This window comes from Pongo abelii, chromosome 2 (assembly GCF_028885655.2).
Source record: "Pongo abelii isolate AG06213 chromosome 2, NHGRI_mPonAbe1-v2.0_pri, whole genome shotgun sequence".
Taxonomy (NCBI): domain Eukaryota; kingdom Metazoa; phylum Chordata; class Mammalia; order Primates; family Hominidae; genus Pongo; species Pongo abelii.
In genome coordinates this window covers 7677057-7701884 of record NC_085928.1, presented here as the reverse complement: position 1 = coordinate 7701884, position 24828 = coordinate 7677057, and the positions used below count along the sequence as shown (strand labels likewise).

The 24828-nt window shown below is 44.1% G+C and overlaps 1 protein-coding gene across 15 annotated transcripts in view; it reads right to left on the bottom strand.

The window, feature by feature from the left end:
- NR2C2 (nuclear receptor subfamily 2 group C member 2) overlaps positions 1-24828 on the bottom strand; it is a 106402-nt gene that overhangs the window by 3185 nt on the left and 78389 nt on the right. For 8 of the 15 annotated variants that reach the window (XM_024245338.3, XM_002813138.6, XM_054551273.2 and 5 more), the window contains 7 exons: positions 21031-21164; positions 18933-19110; positions 16879-17000; positions 14580-14719; positions 11255-11392; positions 10160-10265; positions 144-6552 (listed from right to left, as the gene is read on the bottom strand). In XM_024245338.3, coding sequence (XP_024101106.1) covers positions 6378-6552; positions 10160-10265; positions 11255-11392; positions 14580-14719; positions 16879-17000; positions 18933-19110; positions 21031-21164 — 993 coding nt within the window. In that variant the 3' untranslated portion in view covers positions 144-6377. The other 7 variants (XR_008523506.2, XR_008523505.2, XR_010139115.1 and 4 more) reach the window with 5 other exon arrangements.

The window sequence follows — 24828 nt, the reverse complement described above, 5'->3', positions numbered from 1 at the left end:
CGCTAAGGCTAAGGTAGGAGCCAGAGAGCCGTAGAGACACGACCACCAGGATGCTTCATTTCCACAGCACAGGAGAGCGCTGCATTGTCTGGGGACCAGGCATTACTACTATCATGAAGAAAAATGAAGAGCAGGATGCACGCTAGTCTTTAATTCACTTTTAATAGTATAAACCTCATTTAGGTAGTAGTATTAAGCCACAACAATAATGCCACATTGAAACAGCATTTAATAAAATGCATAAAGCTAATTCATGCACTGCAATACTCTATATACAAACACAACAATGCAAATTCTTCTTCAAGACTGAAGACATTGATTAGATATAAAATTCAGTTTAAAAAGAACATGCTATTTTTTAAATGCCATCACATAAACAAAGTGATTTCACAGGGAGAAGAAAGCTGTATAAAGCTGCAGCTTTCAACAGGTTTTAAACCTGGCATTAAAATGTAATGGCAAAACCAATATTTTCTATATTGTGAAGGGCAAAGGTTACAGAAACGGTCCCAAGAAAATCTAACACCCAAATTTTCCTTTGATAGATGCGTTTAAAAGGGCTGGTAATGCAGTTACATTCTAACAGAGAAGTCCAAACTACAGGTAAAAACTACGGCTTGTACTGTGAAAAATGTGCAGCTTTTCAGTTATAAAACTAGTTGAACACTGGTTTACAAGATAATCCATAGAACAGAGAGACTGTAGAAAAATATTCCAGCACTTGAGTTGTGTGTGGCAGCAGCATTTGAGTCCATGAATGCTATGGTCATTAAAATAATTGATTATACTTTCCTAAAGAAAAGCCATTTTTTAATGCAAAGTCTACTACTTCCAAATGTTATTCCAAACATTAAATTTTAACAGTCTATCAATCAATAAATGTTGAACATTTTTTTCTATTTTGCATGTATAAATATCAAGACACCAAAATTATTTATAGCTGGGCATTAAAAATATCTGACATTTTTCTCCCCCCAAAGATACTTTTCTTAAGCTCACACTTTAATTATTTGTAGACTGCTGTTAAGCTAAATAGCCCCAAAGGAAACTTTTTATTTTAATTCATTTAGAGACTGTCAAGTTTCCAACTGCATTTTAACTAGAAAGCCACTTTCAATAGCGTGATTGTCACGACAGGCTATGACGGGGAAAGGTCGCACAATCTTGTGGGATGAGGCCAGTGAAACAGAAGCTTTCTCTACATCAAAAACAGGGAAGCTGAAGGCTAAATGACCCACTGTCTCACAAAAGGCACTGAGTACTATGGTCTCATAAACTGTTTTTAAAACATTTTGATAACTTATTTTAAAAAGAAAAAGAGTAACCTGTGGATTATGTGAGTTTTTGCAGCAATCCAGTGATTCCTTCCAGCAGGCCCCTGCTTCCCAGGTCTATGAGCAACTACTGCTGGGCCAGGCCCTGGCTCTCAAGGGCCGAGTCTCAGTTTAAGGCCAGATTAAGGGGGAAAATTCATCCGAATAGACCTGGACAAGGAAAATTTGGTATCTGTAGCTTTTAAGGGCACACATATCCATATTAAAATGCAATTCTTATCTGAAAATTTAAAATCATAACTTATAGAAAGGAGTTAAAGTCATTTACATGCTTACAGTTAGAGAAGTAACTTGAGATCTGTAGCTTATATGCCACAAAAGTTAGCCATCAACATCCATGCTTAGTTTTAAAGAATAATACTTGGTAGGTTGTTTATTTTTAACTGGCGATAGAAAGATGGGAATTACTATTTGTTCAGTCATAGGACAGTGCCCCACATCTTGCTGACTGAGCACAGCGCAAGCCTGGGAAATTGCTACCATCTTTGGGAGTCAGGCCTCACTGACATGGACCGTTCTGAATCTCTGACTGTGACGCCTGTCTCTGGGCTACTCAACAGAGCTGAATAGCTGGGAAGGCTGATGGCTCAACCCAACTGCTAAGTTCCTTCAAGGTAGGGCCATGAATAGGTGCATGAAAAGGTTAAAAATTCCCACTTAGTTTTGGATATTAAGATAAACTGTCTTCCAGCTTCCTGGCTCTTGTCTGAACCTAGAGAATATAGGGAAATGTCACCCTGTCAGAACCTCTTCTGCCTGGAATTCTTCCTTTTGCAGAGTGGAGATTCTGACTTCACGACCCTTCCCAGGCAGGCTCACCCAAAGGAAAATGGAGTGAAGAAAATCACCAGCAAATCTTCCCTGCCGAGGGACCTTGCAACACCTACATCAGTTTACATTAGCAACTTTATGAAAAACTCTCTTTAAAACATAAGGAAAGTTTGGATACATGTCTGTATACATAATATACATCTATGTACACATACACACACTATATACACTGTACATATAGAGAGGATATAAACACATGTACATTCATTCAGTCTTACAGCCTAGAAACCTGTACACGCACAATGGCTGCTGAAGGGACCCAGGGCCGGACATGCGAAGTGCACGCTGGTGGGAGGCACACAATGAGAAGGTCCAGACCCTGTGTACAAAAGATCCAAACCAACCCTGTCTTGATGAGGGGTTGGCTTTAAAAATTTACATCAAAGTTAAGACATTTTCAAAGAGCCTCATAACCAAGAGAATGGAAGCTGGATAAAGGAAGCACGTGGGGCATTCCCTGCTGGCTCAGGCATTCCCAGGGCCCAGTGGGCACCGCCCTCCCTGGGAGAAAAGTGGCTGTCAGATGATGAGACTTTCCATGACCTGGACTAAGAGAAGAGTTAAAATGTTACCTATGACCCCATTGCACATAAAGTCATTTACACTGGAAAGTGGGCAACAAACTTCTGGACTCCAGTGAGATCAGGTCCCAGAACATGGATGTACAGATGTGGCATGAACTGCTGATTACGGCCAGGGGCTGGAAGCCCTGCAGAGGGCGGGCTGTCAGCAAGAGTGCTCTGCAGGAAATGTCCTCAAAGGACTATGAAAGTAAAAGCACTAGAAACAGCTAGAGTCCTTAGAATTTTTTGCTCCTTGCCATAACTATCCCCCAAACAAGTAAGACAGCTAAGTATGTGTGTAGCGTGGATATTGCCTTGAGATTAGGGAGCCTAACGCATCCACTGTTAACACCATGGCTGGTGTCCTAACTGCCTCAGAAGAGTCCACATTCAATACTGACAATGACAAGCTAAAAATCAGTCCCTCTTGAGGGCAATTACACATCTTAGAAGTGACTACACTGGAAATTAAATATAAAGCCCAGAACAGCAAAAGAACCTCAAACCACAGCCTTATGGCAAGGGTTAGACAATAAATAATGTAACCCCTCAGGACAGAAATGTTAAATTAGGAGACTATGGTAGGTAACACACTTCCTTAAAAACACCTTCCAGGAGTAACTTGAAAAGTATTACTTGCTCAACTAATTTGGTCTTCAAAAAATCTCTTCCTGTCCTGCTTTATGCTAATGTGTAATGATCTCCACCATTTTCAACATCTATCTGTCTTAACCCAACATTATCTGAGATACTTCTGGAAAAGAGCCCACTTAACTGATGACAGCATGTGTCTTTCCCACCTCTCTGAGCCAGCTGCCTCTCCTCACTGAGGGAGGAGCGGCCAGGCCAGTAGAAGAGGGAGCATGAACGTGGCTCCATGGAGTTCAGTAGCCAGAGGACAGGTCTCAAGTTTCACAAACTGCTAACAAGGGCTATAAGCCCTGTGAAAGTTGGAGCCCAAATATTTGGTTTGCATCTCTTTAAGTAATTCTTGACTTTGGGCTGACTTTCCTTAACCAACCTGACAGGAGATGAAATGAACCTGCAATCAAAGGCTTGAAATGAGTTCAAGCAGCAAGAATTCAGGTTATGTGGACATGATCCTTAAAGAAAAGGCCACTTCAAAGTAAGGCCAAGAGGATCTCAGAAACCAACCAAGAGGTGTTCAAAGCCCAAAACAGTCCCTGGAATCAGCCATCACCAGCAAGGGGACTTAAAGAGCAGGACCAGGTTAGAATCAGCACCTTTCCAAGCAAAATCACGTTTTCTGCAAGGTTGACCAGAGCCCGACACTTCCTTATCCAACCTGAGTCTAAGCGGCCTACTGGCTGCCACTGAATGACCTGGGAATGAGAGGAGGGGCTGGTGGAGACCTTTTCACCAACACCAAGAATTGGGATCTGAAAGCTGTTACGCTTATATTCCCAGGGAACTGCAACATGGCCCTCATGACCACTCTCAAGAATCAAAACGACAGAAGGCAGGCAACAATCTGTGTTAGAGGCACAGCTGAGCTTCAGGATGCCTGCTATTAAAATCCTTCACAAGCAGAAATGAAACAAACCTGCCCTAATTCCATTGTCTCAGCTGGTTTTTTGTCTTAATTTTGAAACTGAAAACACATCAGGGTTAGAAAAATAAAAATTACTTTAAGCTGGCAAAATTAAATCCTTTCCATCATTTTATAATGGCCACCCCCACTACTCTCCGAAATTTGCTGCCAAGGCAAGAATTATAAAATGATATAATTAAATCCTTGGAAACACTGTTCCCACTTACCCTACTAACAATGACTTGCGTAAAGTGCTGCTAACCCTTCAGGATCAAGCATCCTGTTCTGCCTTGAGCCTGCAGCTTCCATTCTGTCCAATGTGGCACCACAGGGGCGTCTGTAGCTGGCCAGACTGCACCCCTGTGGAGCACGTGTGGCACCAGCCTGAACCAGATCAGAGCACCTGTGAGGCAGGGGAGTGTCCAGGGATCTTTTTAGATATCATCTGATTAACAAATCAAGAGAGGCAAATTTAACCCAACAGGGTGTATTTTCTTAATCTGGACTATTTAAAAAAGCAAAAGACAAAGCAATTGACCGGGTCTTCCACATGCCACTGTTCTCAAACAGGAAAAGCTTGCTATATATTCACATCCGTGGGCATTTATGGGTGTTTGAAGTTAGACATAACTTCCTTTTAAGCGCATACTCTGTTCTTGCTGTAAACTCTGGTTGCTACAATTTATGAGAAAGACTATCACCCTGGAAATTGAGGGTTGTTTTTAAGGAGCAAGCAGCCTGCATTTAAAATGCTCTGGGATGGTCGGCTGGCACACACCTGGGGGAACCAAAGTGCACAGTGTGCTGGTAACATTAACAGACTTGCCAACAGAGATGCTGAGTCTACACACATTTTTAAAATCTCTGATATTTAAGGTCAACAGGAAGAAATTGTCCTGAAACCTTCCATCCAGCTTTACCGGGCCCTAACCACTCTCGCCAGGTGGCAGCAGGCTCCTGCCCAGCCCCAATCCAGCCTCACAGTTCTGATGGAGCTGCAAAAACACGAACCCTTTTCAAGGGGGCATTTGGAGTGGAAAGCCCTGGGAAGGTAACCCTCAAACACTCCAAGGCCACACTCCCTCCATCTGGACAAACACACAAGCACCCCCAATTGTATTGGAAGTACTGTCAAGAGCTCAAAATGCCCACCTTGCGCTTTTTGGTCACAAGGCTCTATCTGCCACGAGCGATGGATGTGACTTGGGGATGTTTTCACTTGCTGGAGGAACTGTACATCTCATTTGGCAGTTAATGTCTGACTAGTTGCAATCCAATTCAGATAACCAGTCATCAGAGGAGAACCCCAGGTTCGAGAGGAGTCTGCAGATGCCCATCAGAGACCAGGACCAAGTAGTCAGGGAACCTGACAAGTGTCTGCTCTATGGCTAGAACCTTCTGAACTGGGTCACCACCGACTGTGCTACCACACTCCCACTTACTGCATGATGCAAATGAGCCACGTTTCCATTCACAGAATTCAGCTCAACTCCACAACATGTGCACACAATTAGGAATGATGCCATCTTTTCTTAAACATAAATGATTGTCTCCTGTACCCTAGTGAGTTTTCACAGAAATCATTAGCATTTCGGCAAAAGACATATACAGTTTTCCATTTGCCCTGCCCATAGGCAAGATGTTGCTAACATTACATATTGATAAGTGCTTAGAAAGTGCTAATATTATTACCCTGGTAATTAGTATCTATAATTCCAAGGACTTTTTTTATATATATATACACACATACTATTCTCTTAGGTTCTTTCAGTTTTCTTTAATACTAGTCTCTGACATTATAAAACCTTTTTTTTGTTTTTTGCCCTTTGAGAATTTCTAAATACAAACTGAGTTAAAAGATTGTTCCAAAATCTGCTGCTTCATCAAAAGGCATTAAAACATTTCTTATGTCAGGAAAGGATCCTACTAGTCTTTTAATTGCTATTGTCTGGGATTAACAGATAAGGAGAAACCAGACAGGAAATGGCTAACATATGGAAATATTTGCACATACCAAAATACCACTACTTTTCTTTTCTTTGTACGTGAACGGTCCCGGGAGGATTCTGTTGCTCCTTAGCAGGTGTGTGGTGTGCGCTATAGACTGGCTCCGGTGATCTGGCCATTATACTCTGCTGTCTCCATCTTGAGGATGTAGGGGATTATGCTGTCTATCGAAACATTGCCAATGAGACCAGTAAAAAAAAGTTCTTCTGTTATGTTGGAGCTCATCAGCCTGAGTGCCGGCAGGCGAACAAGGATCCGGGCCAATCTATAAAAGGAGTGTCATTAGAAAAGGAGACTGTTTGATGCCCTTCAACCACAGGTCAGCAAAGGCTCCTGGGGTCCTGTCTGTATTGCACAGAATCAAACCAAATGGATCCGGCATCCACCCACCTCTCTTTTCTGATTTCAACAGTTCCTCTTATAGAAATTTATCATGAGAAAAAACCAAATGAGTACAAAATGTATGTACAGGTATGTTCCCCTCACTCGTTTATTCCAACTCTCCTCACCCCCACCAAGAGAAAACCTGGAAATTCATCAACAGAGGACAGGTTAAAATAAAACAGGAGTCTTCATATGATGAACTGCTAGAGACTCATTTAAAAAACGATAATACAAATCTGTATTTACTGATCAGGAAAGACATCCATGACGTATTGCTTAATAAAAATTTAAAAGGAGATTATAAAACAGCAAGTATAGATGTGTATATAAAGTATTAGGAAAATGTTCACCACAATGCTAACAGTTGGGCTCTGGGTATTGGGATGTGAGGCGAGATTTTTTCTTATTTTTTTGTACTGCTCTAATTTCCAGTGTTCATTTAGCATTATAAATAAAGTAGTAAAATAGCTTTCATTTTGAAGAAACTTGGGGTGGAGGGTGCACCACGACGCTGTCCTGGAGGGCCACTGAACACTGTGTATCTCAGGTGTCCCACGTGACCAGGCCATTCCCCAGCCAGGACTGAATCCCAGGTGAGCAAGTGGAGCATGTGCCAGGACTCTACTGCAGTGCCGTGTGTGACAGCCCAAACCGGAAACACCCTACCTTTTCATTAGCAGGGAAATAGGAACCACAGAAAATGAAGAAGAGTACGTATTGTTATTGTATATTACATGAAAAAAGGTTACAAAACCTTTGGTATTTTATGATCCCAATTACAATACATAAAAAATTTCTAGAAGTGAATTCGCAAGATGTTAATAGTAGGTATCTCTGGATAGTGCTTTTTTGTTTTTTGGAGATAGCGTCTTGCTCTGTCATCCAGGCTGCAATGGAGTGACGTGATCACAGCTCACTGCAACTGCAACCGCAACCTCCCAGGCTCAAGTGAGCCTCCCACCTCAGACTTCTGAGTAACTGGGACTACAGGTGCACACCACCGCACCTGGCTAATTTTTCATTTTTTTTCTCATAGAGATGGGGTCTCACTATGCTGCCCAGGGTGGTTTCAAACTCCTGGGCTCAAACAATCCTGCTCAGTGTCCCAAAGTGTTGGAATTACAGGTGTGAGTCACCACACCCTGCCCCTGGATAGTGCTTTTTAAAAAGTTTTCTTTTTCCTTTTTAGAACATTCTAAATTTTTCTAGAGTGAATACGGCTTATTTTTAAAATGGGAAAATGTATTCATACTATGCAGGTAGCATTCCAGCACCAGCATCCATTCCAGCACCAGCATCCATTCACTCAGCCACAATGAGTCGCTGTGCTCCAATCTTGCAGGGCACACAAAGGTGTAAGGGACCTGCCATCTCAGCTGGGCCTTAGGGGCTGGCTAAGATTCTTATCAGCAGAGATACAAAGAATGGGGAGGGATGGGAGGCATTTCAGGAGGAATAATCAATATGAGAAAAGGCACAAGGATGGGGAAGAGTCAAAAATGGATATTCCAGACAGTAAATATCAAGATAAAGAAAAAATGAATATGCAAACAGGATGTAAAACACTCTAGGGCCTTTTCTTTGAGAACTATCTCTTGAGTGAATTTCTGAGCCCTATATGAAAGCCTCCCTTAACATTTTGGGCTCCAAGTAACCTGTCACCCTACCCAACCCTGGGTCCCTGACTGGACAGGAGTGACTCATGATGTTTTCAGACACATTATATCTACTTTCCAAGGCCACAGAATTGCTGATGTGAAAGTGATTCTTGAGTGTGCTGTGGCTCTGCCAGTAGCCCCAGAGGGCCATTTCCAGCCATCTTTTGGCCATGGGAATTGTGGGGGAGCAGGCCTGTGGCCTCCTAGGAGGACAACCTGACTGTACACCTGGCTGGATGTATAAATTCTGGATGTGGGTGCATTCCCTGACAGTCCCATTCTCTATGTATTGCGGCTGAAGTTATTCTAGATTCATGATGAAGTCTTCGATGATTCCAGTAGAAAATGGATCTTGCTTTTATAAAAGCCACATCTAGGCAATAGAAGTGTGCCAAAAGGAGAAGCAGGCTCTTGTCTACCAGCAGGACCAGCCAGCCATAAGACACCCCCAGTCACACCAGAGAAATGACTGGGACTGTCCTGGTTTTAGCGCTGAAAGACTAAGAGCTGGTTACCCTGCCGGGGGGCAAAATCATTTGAGAAGCACTGGGCCAGAAGGGGTAGCCCCCAGGGGCATCTGTGTTCCATGGGGCTCCTGGAGACTGAGGTCTGTGCAGAGGACACACGTCGGGAAGGTAGGCCCGTGTGTCTTCCCAGGCTGTCAATTTTGTTCCAATGTTTATTTTAGGGGGACATGGTGGGGAGGGAAATAGGAAATACTTTACTTGAAAGGGTCTCAGAAATTCATGTAGCTTCTGGTAGGTCAGAAGTTGTCACAGGAAAGCAGCACTCTTCCATCCTTGGCTGGAAAGCCTACAAATGCATTCTGACCTTTGGCAGATCTGAACAATTTTCCTGCCTAAAGCTGTATGAGAAAGGTTTTTTTTTTTTTTTTTTTTTTTTGAGAAGGAGTCTCACTCTGTCACCCAGGCTGGAGTGCAGTGGCGTGATCTCAGCTCACTGCAACCTCTGCCCACCCCACTGGGTTCAAGAGATTCTCCTGCCTCAGCCTCCCCAGTAGCTGGGATTACAGGCGCCTACCACCATGCCTGGCTAATTTTTTAAAAATATTTTTAGTAGAGATGGGGTTTCACCATCTTGGCCAGGCTGGTCTTGAACTCTTGACCTCGTGATCCACCCGCCTCGGCCTCCCAAAGTGCTGGGATTACAGGCGTGAGCCACCGCTCCCGGCCCTAATTTTTATACACATATTTTTGCTGCACATTAATTACAAATAATACCACTAATTTGCACCCAAACGTTTTTCCATCAGTTTATCTGGGCGTAAAATGACTTTATATAACTCATCCACTCCTTTATAGGGGTCAGATTTGATTTCTGTCAATAAGAATTTTCTGTCAATAAGAACTTTTCTGTCAAGTACTCTAGCACTGCCTCTTCAGTGGATGCTGACCAGAGGAGCAGACCTTTCAAACTATTCTGGACAAAGGAATCTCCATGAGAACTCAAGCCTCATGTACAGTGTTAGCCCCAGAACAGGCCACATAGCATCTGTTCCAACTCCTCCAATTAAAGAGTAGCAATCTGAGGCCTCGCTCACAGTCACACAGCAAAACTGGAATCAGCCACAGTCCTGGCCCTCTTGCTGACACTGTCTACACTCTACACCACCTCTAGCATTCAAGAATTATCTCTAGCTCTTGGGAGCTTGGAAAAAACAAAGAAAACTCAAGAATTAGAGTGTGATCCTCTGGAGGCTCTATCAGGCTGCTAAAAATGGAAAGGTTAACGTAATTTATATTAGAAACTACAGACTCAGCCACACTCCTTGCAGCCCCAAGCAAGGGCACACATGCCTGAATGCCTCACCGGTAGGTGTCTTCTGAGTAGGTTTTCTGAACATAGTCCTGCAACTCCATCTGTGCCTTTTCTTGGAATTTTTCAATCTGGCTTGTGCTGGTCAAACCTGGATGATCTGAAAACAGAAAAGTACCCCCCCAGTTCCCTCTGTATTTGAAAAGTCTCAATTGCAGACTTCTTAGTATTTTTAGTCAAACTTCTGCAAACTTCTTAAGTACAACAAATTGAACTCAAAGACTGATCTAGTTTGGGTATTATTAGAACACTGGCTTTTCCTCTGTTTTCTGCCCAGGCCTGAAGTTCCTGGGAGCGGGTTGGGGACCCTGAGTCGATGCCAGTCTGAACAGCCCCACATGATTGGTTCTGGACATCTGGCTTCCTACCACCCTAGAAAACACATAGTTTTAAAAACTATCACATAAAATTACAAATTGTCATTTACTTTCTAAATATATAATTTGTCCCAATTTTATTAGCTATTTTGTTGTTTGTGAGTGAAGGGCTGGGAAGGAAGACAAAAAGGTTAAGCTGTGTCCAACCCCTTACTGTGAGGTGAACAATTAGCCTAAGTGACTTTTCCAGAGGCCTTGAGAGAACAGTTAATAAGGGGAGTGAGGCCAGCCCAGGCATCGTGACTGCTGCCTCTTCATCTCCTGCGAACATACCTTTTAGCATGCTCTGCAGTAGCTGCTGCTACTGCTATACACAGTCTGTGGGCAAACAAGTGGAACTTCAATGTGTACTGGATTATATGCACTAACAAAACTTGGAAACTGGCAAAGGGCCAAAAAAAAGAAAGGACATTGGGTGGTAGCACACTTTTGTATGGTGTAGTCTTGTTTGGCCAATGGTTTAATTAGGACACAGATTAAATCTGTTCAGTGCGTGACATCATCAGGCACTGCAGCATATTTCTTTGGGGCTGTAAAGGCAAGATTTTAAAAGCGTTTATGTATTTATCTAGCAAAACACCTATCATAAGAACACTAGGTCACATACAATCTGCAGGGCTCTTTCTACACCACTGATGACAACATGTTCATGTTCAGAAACATCAGTAGATACAGGTGGAAAAGGGTCATGCATCCCCACCGCATATCTTACCGGGGCTAAAGAGAACTATAGCTTTAAGGTATGCATACTCATAGCCATCTATATCCAGCTTCGCCATGCTGTTACAGAACTCCTGCAGCTTCCAAATGTGCTCCATGACTTGCTTTATCCGGTCACCAGAAAGTTTATCTAGAAACCAACATCACAGATCCTGAGAAAGGCTGGTAAGAACAATAAAACCAGCTTATTTCTGCCACATACAGAAAGAAATGGGACCATTTCACTTTTTAATGAAAAATCAGTAATCTCAAGGTGAACAAGAGCTTCATTTTCCAGCTGCAGATGAAGTGACAAGAGGTACCCAAATTCTGCTCCAATATGGGTTCTGCCTCAATAACAAACCCCTAGACCAGTGATTCTCCCTGACCATGCTGCCAGGCAGCTGGCCTGTAGGTGTACATTGTGAATTCCTTTTATTCTGTACCTGAGTAATAATTCCTTTATTCTGAAGACTCACAGCTTATATACTTGGTTAGGTTTTTTAAGTCTCTGCAGGCACCTGAACATTAAATGCTGGTAATTTTTAGTTGTCAAAACAATTTTTTTTGAGTTGGGTGTCTTACTATGTTGCCCAGGCTGAACTTGAATTCGTGAGCTCAAGTGATCCTCCCACCTCAGCATCCTGAGTAGCTGGGACTACAAGTGTGCATCACCATCCCTGGCTTCAGAACAATTTTATATGTTATTTCATTTAATTCTCATGACAATACTTTACTGGCAGTATTAGTATTATTATACTCAGTTAAAAATAAAACTGGCCAGTTGTGGTGGCTCATGCCTCTCTAGTCCCAATGTTTCGGGAGGCCAAGGCAGGAGGCCTGCTTGAGGCCAGGAGTTTGAGACCAGCTTGAGCAACATCATGAGACTCTGTCTCTACAAAAAACAAAAAAACACACACACACACAAAACAAAAACAAAACCACCACCACAACAAAACACCAAAAAACAAAGAAAACTAAAGCTCATTTGTGAACAAATCTTACTTAACTTCAATAAAATGTTGTAAGGGGTTTTTTTTTTTTGAGTCTCGCTCTGTCCCAGGCTGGAGTGCAGTGACACAATCTTGGCTCACTGCAGCCTCCGCCTCCGAGGTTCAAGCAATTTTTCTACCTCAGCCTCCCAAGTAACTGGGATTACAGGCACTCACCACCATGTCCGGCTAATTTTTGTATTTTTAGTAGAGACAGGGTTTCATCATGTTGGCTAGGCTGATCTTGAACTCCTGACCTCAAGTGATCCACCTGCCTCGGCCTCCCAAAGTGCTGGGATTACAGGCGTAAGCCACCACACCCAGCCTGTTATAGGGTCTTTTAAACTTCACCCTTACGTAACTATTCCAAGGAAATAACTAGAAAAACAAATGTATGACTATGTCACTCACATTCCTAGATATCAAACACCTGGAATGCCCAATTAAAAGTGAAATTCCAAGCCTAGGCAGCACAGCGAAACCTCATCTCTATAAAAAAATATAAAAATTAGCTGGGTGTGATGGCACATGCCTGTAGTCCCAGCTACTTGGGAGGCTGAGGCAGGAGGATCACTTGAGCCCAAGGGTTCAAGGCTGTAGTGAGCTATGACTGCTACTGCACTCCAGCCTGGCAACACAGAGAGACTGTATCAAAAAACAAACAAACAAAAAAACAACAACAAAAACTTCCACTTCAGCTACAAGTGTAGATTTTCAGTGTTACTTCGAATCCTGGGCATGACAGTGGTCTTCAGAGTGTCACGGACATGCTACACATGGAGAGACTACAATGGCTGCCTCCTATTCCTGACACTGCTGGTGTTTTGAACACCAAATACTAGATAGTTGCCACAGACCTCACTAGAAAAGTTGTTTGTTCACTCTTAAGGAGCAGCCTGGGTGAGGTACGTATGTCCTGGACTAGGGGGTCAGCATGATGCAGGTTTGTGCCCTAGTTTTTTTTTTGAAATAGTCTCGCTCTGTCACCCAGGCTGCAGTGCAGTGGCGCAGTCTCGGCTCATTGCAACCTCTGCCTCCTGGGTTCAAGCGATTCTCATGCCTCAGCCTCCTGAGTAGCTAAAATTACAGGCATGCGCCACTATGCCCGGCTAATTTTTGTTTTTTGGAGACAGAGTCTCGCTCTGTTGCCCAGGCTGCAGTGCAGTGGCGTGATCTCGGCTCACTGCAACCTCTGCCTCCCAGGTTCAAGCGGTTCTCCCGCCTCAGCTTCCCAAGTAGCTGGGATTACAGATGCCCACCATCACGCCTGGCTAATTTCTTGTATTTTTAATAGAGATGAGGTTTCGCCATGTTGCCCAGGCTGGTTTCGAACGCCCAAGCTCAGGCAATCTACCCGCCTCGGCCTCCCTAAGTGCTGGGATTACAGGCGTGAGCCACCGCACCCGGCCTCTTTTTTTGTATTTTTAGTAGAGAAGGGGTTTCACCATGTTGGCTAAGCTGGATTGTCCTGACCTCCAGTGATCCCCCATTTTGGCCTCCCAAAATGCTGGGATTACAGGAGTGAGTCACTGCACCCAGCCTGTGCCCTAGTTTTTGTACTTACTGTTTCATTTGGGGCAAGCCAGGGACCTTATCAGGGCCTCAGTTCCTCCATAGGGAAAAATGAGGTAATAGTCCCTACTTTATAGGGTTGTGAGGATCTGTGAACTATTATACATGAGAAAAGTAACCTGTCAATGAAGATGAAAATATCAGCTGTGATTATTCTGAAAACATCACTAAATGCCTATCAAGAAGTTGACCTTTTCCATTTTTTTCTTCATATTAATCGTATGAAGAGGGCAGTCTGGCAGAAATTTACATGTTCTGACTGATAAGCATCCTGTAACATTTATTCATTCATTGAGATGGGATCTTGCTCTATTACCCAGGCTGGAGTACATGGAATGATCACAGCTCACTGCAGCCTCAAACTCTGGGCTCCAGCAATCCTCCTGCCTCAGCCTCCTGAGTATCTGGGACTCCAAGCAGATGCCACCAGGCCTGGCTAATTTTTTGTACTTTTTGTAAAGACAAGGTCTCGTTATGTTGCCCAGGCTGGTCTCAAACTCCTGGGCTCAAATGATCCTCCTGCCTGGCCTAACAAACTGTTAGGATTACAGGCGTGAGCCACCATGCCCAGCCCAAAGGTTCCGTAACTTAACAGTCAAACTTCTCTCAGTCTATGGATGCTGTGGGAAACTGAGGCTATCCAATTTGCTATGTTGCCAGCCTGGGTCAACAAAGGTGTCTTTGACATGAGCCTCCAACCACGGGGCTGGTCTCTGCTCCATGGCCACCAGACTGAACCAAGACACACCCCAGCCCCAAGTCCCTATGCCCTACCTTCCTGGATGCTGTTCTGCAGGTGGTTGACGATGGCAGCCAGGATGGTGGAGAGACTCATGACCTGGGCACACTGGGCCAGGCCGAGGGTGAAGAGCTCATTCCAGCAGGCCCGCACCAGGCTGGTGTTGCAGTCCTGCCTAGGAATATAGAGAGGAGCCTGAGTGTGGTGTGTGTTGGCATTTCTCCAAGGTTGTGGGGCATCCAGGCACTAAGTCCCAGCATTTCCCAAACAGGTGAATTCAGCAAGTGTTTGTTGAAGTGCTATCCAGGATCATTCTTCAAGAAAAGGATGAAATCTATGAATAAGTCTATGAATGTTTTAACTAAAGTCCTTCTAATGATCAACTATTTTCTTAAAAAACATTCTTTAAATAATAAAAAAATTTTAATAGGTATGGCCAAACCATCATTACCTACAGCCTTCGAAAGGCTCAGCATCCTGGACTGACTCTGTCCCAGGAGATGGTATCAGTTACTTAGGTCCTGCAGCCAAGGTCATGAGAGGCTACGGGGACCAAAAGACTAAGAGCTGAGTACAGATTCTGAAGGGCAGAAACATGCCCTGCAACCTTGCAGGGCAGGAGGCAGGCTTTGTGCTGGATCCGAGACTGAAGCGGGGAGGATGAGGGTCCAGCTAAGGCCACTTCCAGCCCTGCCCTGGCTAACTTCTACTCAGGTTAGTCAGCAAAGTTGGCACATCACAAAACAATACATCCTTATTCTCAGAAACCCTTAAATTGCATTCCCTCACCTGTCTCAAGATTTCAGGAGGCCGGAGAAACTGGGCTGTCTTGATAAAGCTGTTTCTTCCAGTTGCCTTAAGTGTGGCCCAGCCATAGGAAGGCAGTGAGAACCAGGGCTACTGCACTGGCTCATTCCCAAATGCCCCAGATGCACGTCTAGTATTTTACTATGATCACTGCCCTGGACACTAACTTATGAAAAACAGTATATGCAACATAACTGAAACTACTTTAAATGTGGTAGCACATTTTATCTAGCCCGGACTGAGAAACTCTGTGGAGGAGGTTCCAAATTACCCAACTAGAAAAAGTACACTCAGGGCAGTGGGTAACCGTGTTTTAACCTCATTTAAAAAAATCTCAGGTACCTATCAGTACTATTAACTGTGGACTGTGGTGTTATTTAAAAAAAAAAAAAAGCCTGAGGTTACACCACCTACCAGATAGTAGCAAGGCGTAAGCCATTCTCCCAAAGAGCTAACAATGAAACTCCTAATACTTGTTTAGCAGTCACTACCTGTCTAATTCTCCCTGGAGAATGAGACAATTCTGACTGCCTTTCCTTTAATTATGGAGGGAGGTGACCATTCTAACAACTACTCAGGACACATCCCACACCACCTGACCCACAGAACCGCACTGCCTTCTGCTGAGTCCCTTGCATGCCAGGCACTGGGTTAAGAGCTTTATAGATCTTAAACCCACGCAAGGATTCTACAATGAGAAACCGGAGGCTTAGAGGTAAAGCGACTTGCACAAGGCCACATAGCTGACAAGCACTATTCTTATGGCCCGACAACCAGGTCTGTTTGCCCCAAAGACAATAGTGTCAACTACTAGACAACGCTGCCCTCCATTCTAGTGTTTTCCACATATTACCTAAGGATGGTTACTCTGCAATATGCAATGACTCTCACTGTATTTCCATTTTTATATGGTTACTTATCTTTCAACCAGACTGCCAGCCACCTGATGGCACGATGGCAGCTGCACCAGCTGCACAGCACTTGGCACACTGGCAGAGCTGATGTTGGTATTTAGAGGAGAAACATACACAAGTGGTACTCAAGAAAGCAAGAAAAGGGGGGGGCTTCCTGTAGAGATGACACCAGGATCTGTACTACTCAATGTGCCAGTTGGCACTGTGGCTTGTGTGAAATTGTAAATCCATGTTTGAGGAAACAGCTGATTCACATTCACCTTATTAAGGCCTAGGCACAGTTCCCGGCCTGGCTTCAGTTTGTGAGTCACACTGTGCATAGCACAGTCCTGGGGACTACCCTTGCCTTCTACATTCTTCTCCATCCCCAGCTCCCAGCACCAAATCCTTGGTGTATCTAGGAGGCTCCATAAAGGTTAGAGGAACATTGCAGAACTGGCAACTGGTAATCCTGCTACCAGTCCACTAACTATGTTTAATAAAAAACTCAGGGTCCTTTGAATGAGGTCATAGGAACAGTCAAACTAGACGGGCCCTCAGAGTTCTTCCGGGTCATTCCTAGGGAGAGGAAGGCCCCTGCCCAAGGATACATGCACAGAAAGTGGCCACTTACCCAAGTGCCTGAAAGGCTGGGATTGACCGAGCCCAGTGCATTGAGAGGAAAAGCAGACGGGATGCAGACTCACAGATGTAGTGCACGTTGAGGTACTCTGGCATTGGACTGGGCATTGTTAGCTGGAAGAGAGGAGGCACATGGCACAGGAGGTGAAAGGACAGGGGATGGCTTTATCTGTCAACATGTATCCCTGTCATGCTTCAATAGCAGTGGCATCCAGAGTCGCTGTCTGATTCTGAATTCCCATGCAGTCGGGGGGCTTGGACTCCCCATGTTTTCTGGCTCAGTGAACTAGGGTCTAATGGGCCTTGGAATGTGGTCCATAAGCCTAAGGGGATCTTCCCAGCCCACCCCCACAAAAACATACTCCTCAAGTCTTGCCTCAGCTAAACTGTTATTTGTTCTATGGCAATTCCATTTTGAACCATAGGTTAAGGTCTAAATCAAATCTGGGGAACAGGGGCCAGGTGCAGGTGGCTCATGCCTGTAATCCCAGCACTTTGGGAGGCGGAGGCAGGCAGATCACCTGATGTCAGGAGTTCGAGACCAGCCTGGGCAACATAGTGAAACCCTGTCTCTATTAAAAATACAAAAATTAGCCAGGTGTGGTGGCGTGCACCTGTAGTTCCAGCTACTTTGGAGGCTGAGGCAGGAGAATCGCTTGAACTCAGGAGGTGGAGGTTGTGGTGAACCAGGATTGTACCACTGCACTCCAGTATGGGTGACAGTGAGACTCAGTCTCAGGGAGAAAAAAAAAAAAAAAAAAAAAAAAAAAGTCTAGGTAACAGGGGCCAACTTCATGGACTAGCAGGCATTTTGGGAGATGGTCTTAAGGTAACAGTAAGTAAGAGCTAAGCAGCTCATGTGATAGGAGCACTTTGGGAGGCTGAGGTGGGAGGACTGCTTGAGGCCAAGTGTTTGAGACCAGCTTGGGCAACATATCAAGGACCCCATCTCTACAAAAAATAAAAATAAAAATTAGCTGGGCATGGTGGTGCATGCCTATAGTCCTAGCTACTTGGGAGGCTGAGGCAGGAGGATCACCTGAGCCCAGGAGTTCAAGCCCAGGAGTTTGAGGTTACAGTGAGCCACAATCACATCACTACGCTTCAACCTAGGTATTTGTTAAACAAACAAAAAATACTGGGGGAAAAGGAGGACTCAGCAGTCTGGAGACCTAGAGACTGAGAGGGCTTCAGGTACCCTCTGAGTGTCCTGTAGAAAAAGTGAGACCAGTGAATGACAGCACGGGGAAGACCCGTGAGGCCTTAACAGCACTCTTCAAGGCATCTACTTTCTGTGGCTCTAGAGGGCAGAGTAGTCAGGATCAATGGCTGGCTGCCTGCTTGTTGTAGATTTTATATGAGGGTTTCTATGACACAGAGAAGAGACAAAAGTGCCTGCCTGAGCCCATGGGGCAGCCAGGCAGTCACAGAGAGGCAGAGGCAGAGCATTCAGCCCTCAGCAGTTACTACTATGTCAGCCTGTCTTAGGGCCACGCCTGCTTCATGGTTACCTTCAGAACCAAATGGCACTGTGAGCAAAAGACAAGTGAAGATGCTTCATAATGAGACTATCATTCTGAAATACAAGATCCAGTTTGAAGTCATAATGTTAAATACCAGATTGAAGATGAGCTCACTCCAAGGTTTAATTTTTATTTATTTATTTATTTTTGAGGTGGAGTTTCACTCTTGTTGCCCAGGCTGGAGTGCAGTGGTGTGATTGGCTCACTGCAACCTCTGCCTCCCAGGTTCAAGCGATTCTCATGCCTCAGCCTTCTGAGTAGGTGAGACTACAGGCATACGCCTCCGTGCCCGGCTAATTTTTGTATTTTTAGTAGAGATGGGATTTCACCATGTTGGCCAGGCTGGTGTTGAACTCCTGAGCTGAAGTGATCCATGTGCCTTGGCCTCCCAAAGTGCTAAGATTACAGGCATGAGCCACTATGCCTGGCCCCAAGGTTTGATTTTTAAAACTGCAGACTGGCTTTGGTACAGAATCTATCCCCCAGCAGGTTGGGGGCACATGGTTAGACTGAATCCACTCACCTTAAATGTGACGTGTGTGTCTGAAAGGAGGGGGCCTTCAACCTCAATGATGGGTGTCGACTGGTCTCTGCTGATGACGTGGATGCTCCCTCCTCCACTGGTGTCTATCCCATCTGCCAAGCTTGGAGAAGAGGAGCTGTCTGTGGTATTGAGTGCTTTAGCTAAGGTATCAAATGCCCTGTGAGCAAAAATGAAGCATGTAATTGTTGTGAATCTACAGCTTTTACGGGGAATAGAATTCTAGCTATGATTTAGAAAAACTACAGTGGGAAAAGATAATTAAATTCTACCTGGTAAGGCAAACGCTAACAATGAAAGCTTCTTTTTTTTTTATTTTTTTGAGATAGCACAGAGGCTGGAGTGCAGTAGCAGGATCTCAGCTTACCGCAGCCTCTACTTCCTGGCTTCAAGCAATTCTTGTGCCTCAGCCTCCTGAGTAGCTGGTGAACCAAGCTACCACCAAGCACCGGCACCACGCCCAGGTAATTTTTTTCATTTTTTAGAAACTGAGTCTTGCTCTGTCACCCAGGCTGGAGTGCGGTGTTGTGATCTTGGCTCACCGCAACCTCTGCCTCCTGGGTTCAAGCAATTCTCTTGCCTCAGCCTTCCAAGTAGCTGGGACTACAGGCACACGCCACCATGCCTGGCTATATCTTTTGTATTTTTAGTAGAGACGGGGTTTCACTATGTTGGCCAGGCTGGTCTCAAACTATTGACTGCAGGTGATCTACCTGCCTCGGCCTCTCAAACTGCTGGGATTACACACGTGAGCCACTGCATCCGGCAAACAATGAAAGCTTGTATGTATTATCTACACATCATCTTAGGCACTGAGCTATGTATTATCTAACTTCACAGACAATTTCTTTCTTTCTTTCTTTTCTTTTCCTTCCTTCCTTTTCTCTCTCTCTCTCTTTCCCTCCTTCCTTCCTTCTCTTTTTCTTTCTTTCTTTCAGAGACGGGGTCAGTCTGTCTGTCTGTCTGTCTGTCTATCTATCTATCTATCTATCAATCATTTATTTACTTTTTCAGAGATGGGTCTCAGCTGGTCTCAAACTCCTGGGATCAAGTGATCCTCTTGTCTCAGCTTCTCTAAGTGCTGGGATTATAGCTGTGAGCCACTGCACCTAGGCCCAATTTCTATTTTTCACAAGTACCCTCCAAAGGTAAAAATTATCTTCCATTTTACAGATGTGAATGCTGAGCTTACACTTGTTAAATAACTTTTCCAAGACCATCCATATAGTAAGTGGTAGAACCAGATTCTACCTAATTCAAATCCCACCCTCTTTCCATTGGACCTAGATCTTACTTGTTATCAGACCACAAGTGAACAAAGGACTGGAACACTTGTATAGTCTCCAGCTTTGTATCTGGCTGGTCTGGCATGTTAGGAGCAGAGCACAAGAGCCAAACCGCAGAGAAGAAACATCCTTAGTAGCAGTTATCGGCGTGTGGCATTAGCTCATACTATCTATCAGCCACTATCAATCTAGTTACCCTGGTGGATTTAAGCTCTGAATTCATTACTCAGAAAAAATATACATGAGGGCTGGGGGTGGTGGCACACGCCTGTAAACCCAGCACTTTGGGATGCTAAGGCGGGAAGATCACTTGAGCCCAGGAGTTCTAGACCAGCCTAGGCAACATGGTGAGACCCATCTCTATTAAAAAAAAAAAAAAAAAAAAAAAAAAAAAAAAAAAAAAAAAAGAAAGAAAAAATATTGATGAGAAAAATAGGTTAAAATAGAAGTAGGAAAGGGAATGAACTCTTAATATGCAGATGCATTATTAAACAGTAATTAATACAAATAACCGCTGTCCACTAGAGTTTTCCTCCTACTTCTACTGATTTACTCAATTTCCTTTTCCATGGTTGGGAATGAAAAGAAGTTTTGATTGTTTTATACTGTATAACGTAGGTAGGTCTATGTTCCCATAGTTAAAATTTGAAAGGAGACAGATGTGCAGGGTCATTGTAACAATTTTATCATCCTTAGTTAAATACAGCACGGTACCAAAATGCTGTTTTCCACCCTCACAATAGAGGGAGGGTGTCTAGGCGAGGAGGGGGGCCTCCATCCTCATGGGCTCGTACCGAGTTATCTCACTTGCAGACTGGTCCTCTGGCTGGATTTCTGAAGTGTCACCGTTGTTCAAAGATTCACTTAGGTTGGCAAGGGAGGTCACTACATTTGCCAGTGTGCCCAGAGCTCCCTGGCTTGTTTCAGCCTATTAAACAAAAAATACTGACATTAAAAATGAACATAGATATGCAAATGACTCTCAGGCCAATGAAGTTATAATGCTGATTCAAAAACAGCTTCGAGGAGAGGGGAGTGTGACTACAAAGGGACAACACGAGGAAGATCTTTTTGGTGATTTAACAGTTCTGTATCTTGGTGTGGTGGTATTTACACAAATCTAGATATGTGACAAAATGACAGAACAAAAACAGATAAACTAGACTTCATTAAAATTAAAACTGTTGTGCTTCAAAAGAAATTGTCAAGAAAGTAAAAGCCCATAAAACAAAAGGACAACTCACAGAATGAGAGAAAATATTTGCAAATCATATGTCTGATAATGGTTTAGTAGCCAGAATATCTAAGGAACGCTAACTCAATAATAAAAAGACAACCCAATTTAAAAATGGAAAAAGAGGCTGGATGCAGTGGCTCATGCCTGTAATCTCAGCACTTTTGGAGGCCAAGGCAGGTGGATCACCTGAGGTCAGGAGTTCAAGACCAGCCTGGCGAACATGTAAAACCCTGTCTCTACTAAAAATACAAAGAATTAGCCAGGCATGGTGGCAGGTGCCTGTAACCCCAGGTACTCGGGAGGCTGAAGAAGGAGAATCACTTGAACCCAGGAGGCGGAGGTTGCAGTGAGCTGAGATTGTGCCACTGCCTGGGTGACAGAGTAAGATTCCATGTCAAAAAAAAAGAAAAAAAGGAAAAAAGAGCACTTTGGGAGGGTGAAGCAGAAAGATCCCTTGAGCCCAAGAGTTTGAGACCAGCCTGGGCAACATGGCAAGGCCCTGTCTCTACAAAAAGTAAAAAAATTAGCCAGGCGTGGTGGCGTGTGCCTGTGGTCCCAGCTACTTAGAAAGCTGAGGTGGGAGGGTCTCTTGAGCTCAGGAAGTCAAGGCTGCACTGAGCCATGATTGTGCCACTGCAGTCCAGCCTATCAGACAGAGTGAGACCCTGTCTCAAAAACAAAACCCCAAAGATAATAGACATCTCTCCAAAGAAGATATATAAACAGCCTACAAGCATATGAAGAGATGCTCAACATCATGAGACATGCAAATCAAAATCACAATGACATACGACTTCACATCCATTGGGATGGCTACAATCAAAAAGATGGATAATAACAAGTGTTGGCAAGGATGTGGAGAAATCAGAACCTTCCTACACATTTGGTGAGAATGTAAAGTGGTACAACACAAATGTCCATCAATTGACTAATGGATAAATAAAATGTGGTATAGCCATACAGAGGTGTATTCTTAGGCTGAGTGTGGTGGCTCCCGCCTGTAATCCCAGCACTTTGGGAGGCCGAGGCAGGCAGATCACCTAAGGTCAGGAGTTCGAGACCAGTCTGACCAACATAGTTAAACCTCATCTCTACTAAAAACACAAAATTGGCCAGGAGCGGTGGCTCACGCCTGTAATCCCAGCACTTTGGGAGGCCGAGGCGGGCGAATTGTGAGGTCAGGAGTTTAAGACCAGCCTGACCAACATGGTGAAACCCTATCTCTATTAAAAATACAAAAATTAGCTGGGTGTGGTGGCACGCGCCTGCAATCCCAGCTACTCAGGAGGCTGAGGCAGGAGAATCGCTTGAACCCGGGAGGCGGAGGCTGCAGTGAGCCGAGATCGTGCCATTGCACTCCAGCCTGGGCGACAGAGCGAGACTCCATCTCAAAACAAAACACACAAAATTAGCTGGGTGTGGTGGCACATGCCAGTAATCCCAGCTACTCGGGAGGCTGAGGCAGAAGAATTGCTTGAACTCAGCAGGCGGAAGTTGCAGTGAGCCAAGGTGGCACCACTGCACTCTAGCCAGGGAAACAAGAGCGAAACTCTGTCTTTAAAAAAACAAGAGGTGCATTATTTGGCAATAAAAAGGAATGAAGTACTGATACATGCTATATCATGATGACCCTTAAAAACATGATGCTAAGTGAAAGAAGCCAGCCACAAAAGACCATATATTGTATGATTTCCTTTATATGAAATGTACAGAGTTGACAAAACCATAGAGTCAGAAAGCAGATTAGTGGTTGGTAGGGTTTGAGAAGAGGGGGAAAGGAGGAGTGACTACATAATAGGGTTTGGGATTTATCCTGAGGTGACGAAAATATTCTAAAACTAGATAGCGGGGATGGTTTGTACAACCTTGTAAATATACCAAAAACCACTACATTGTACACTAAAAGGGTGAGTTTTATGGCATGTGAATTATATTTCAATTAAAAAAGAAAGCCAGGCGTAGTGGCTCACGCCTGTAATCCCAGCACTCTGCAGGGCCTAAGGTGGGTGAATTGCTTGAGTCCAGGAGTTCAAGACCAGACTAGGCAACATGGTGAAACACTGTCTCTACAAAAAAAAAACGAAAAATTAGCCAGGCGTGGTGCTGTGCACCTATAGTCCCAGCTACTCAGAAGGCTGAGGTAAGAAGATTGCTTGAGCCTGGGAGGTGCAGGTTGCAATGAGCCAAGTTCGTACCACTGTACTCCAGCCTGGGCAACAGAGCAAGACCTGTCTCAAAAAAAAAAAAAAAAAAGAAAAGAAAAGAAAAGAAAGCCAGAGATATACTCAAACCAAGATATGTACACACAAGGTTGTGTCTTGATTACAAAATGAAAAACGAGAATCAGTAGAAAAGGTCATAAACAGAAATGATTAATAAATCACAACACATAGAATATTGTGCAGCTACTGTAAGATCCTCATAACAGAAAGGTATGTTGAAGGAAATGAAGTTGAAGAAGAGTGAAATATAAAAAAGACAGAACAATACATACGGTTTGTACCAAAACCAATGTCCTGGTTGTAATACTGTACCCTAGGTATGTATGACATGACCACTGGGAGGACCTGGGCGAAGGCTATGTGGGAGCTCTGGAATAGCACTGTACTTCCTTCATAGTAAATTATTTTAAATGTATAATTACTTCAAAGTAAAATTGGAAAACAATTTCTGAAAGTAGCTTCCTGTGGGTGCTTTGCATGTTTTATTATTCATATCAAACTTCTGTGGGGGGTATTGTTGTTTCCATTGTACACAGGAAGCAATGAGGTAGGACACAGTCTGCCTCTGAAGCTCTTTCTCTTGATTCCTGAAATACCATACAGCTTTGTGGTCATTCTCCTCCAAACTGACAATAACTAATTCCTAACCATTAACATTTATTGAATGCTCACTGTGTACCAAGAAATTTATAAGTGCAGAAAAGAAGCATGTGGCTACGAAGAGCACTGTCAGACTCTGAACCCAGGTCTAGCCAGCTCTGGAGTCTTGGTTCTCATTCCCAGTCTCTGTGTGGATGGCCCAATAGAATGGTTGCTGTGAATCCCTTGGTAATGTTTTTAAGGTTATCTGGGCCTTACTTTCAGGCTTACGCTTTCTCTTCATTCGACCATGCAGTCAGAGCCACTGTTCTAGAATGTGTGCTGGTGATAAGCTAAGCCCATGATGCGTGATCCATCAGCTCCCATCATGCATGTGGCCCCTGCCCAAAGACAGAAGGTGCAAGGCCCAGCCTGAGGACCAAGGCATGCAGGGCAGCTCTCCATGACAAACAAGGGCTCTAAATTTTGTCTTCTCTTTCCCAAAAGAGGATGCCCTGTAATGCCCTGAGTACACCCATGAATGAGACTGTGAA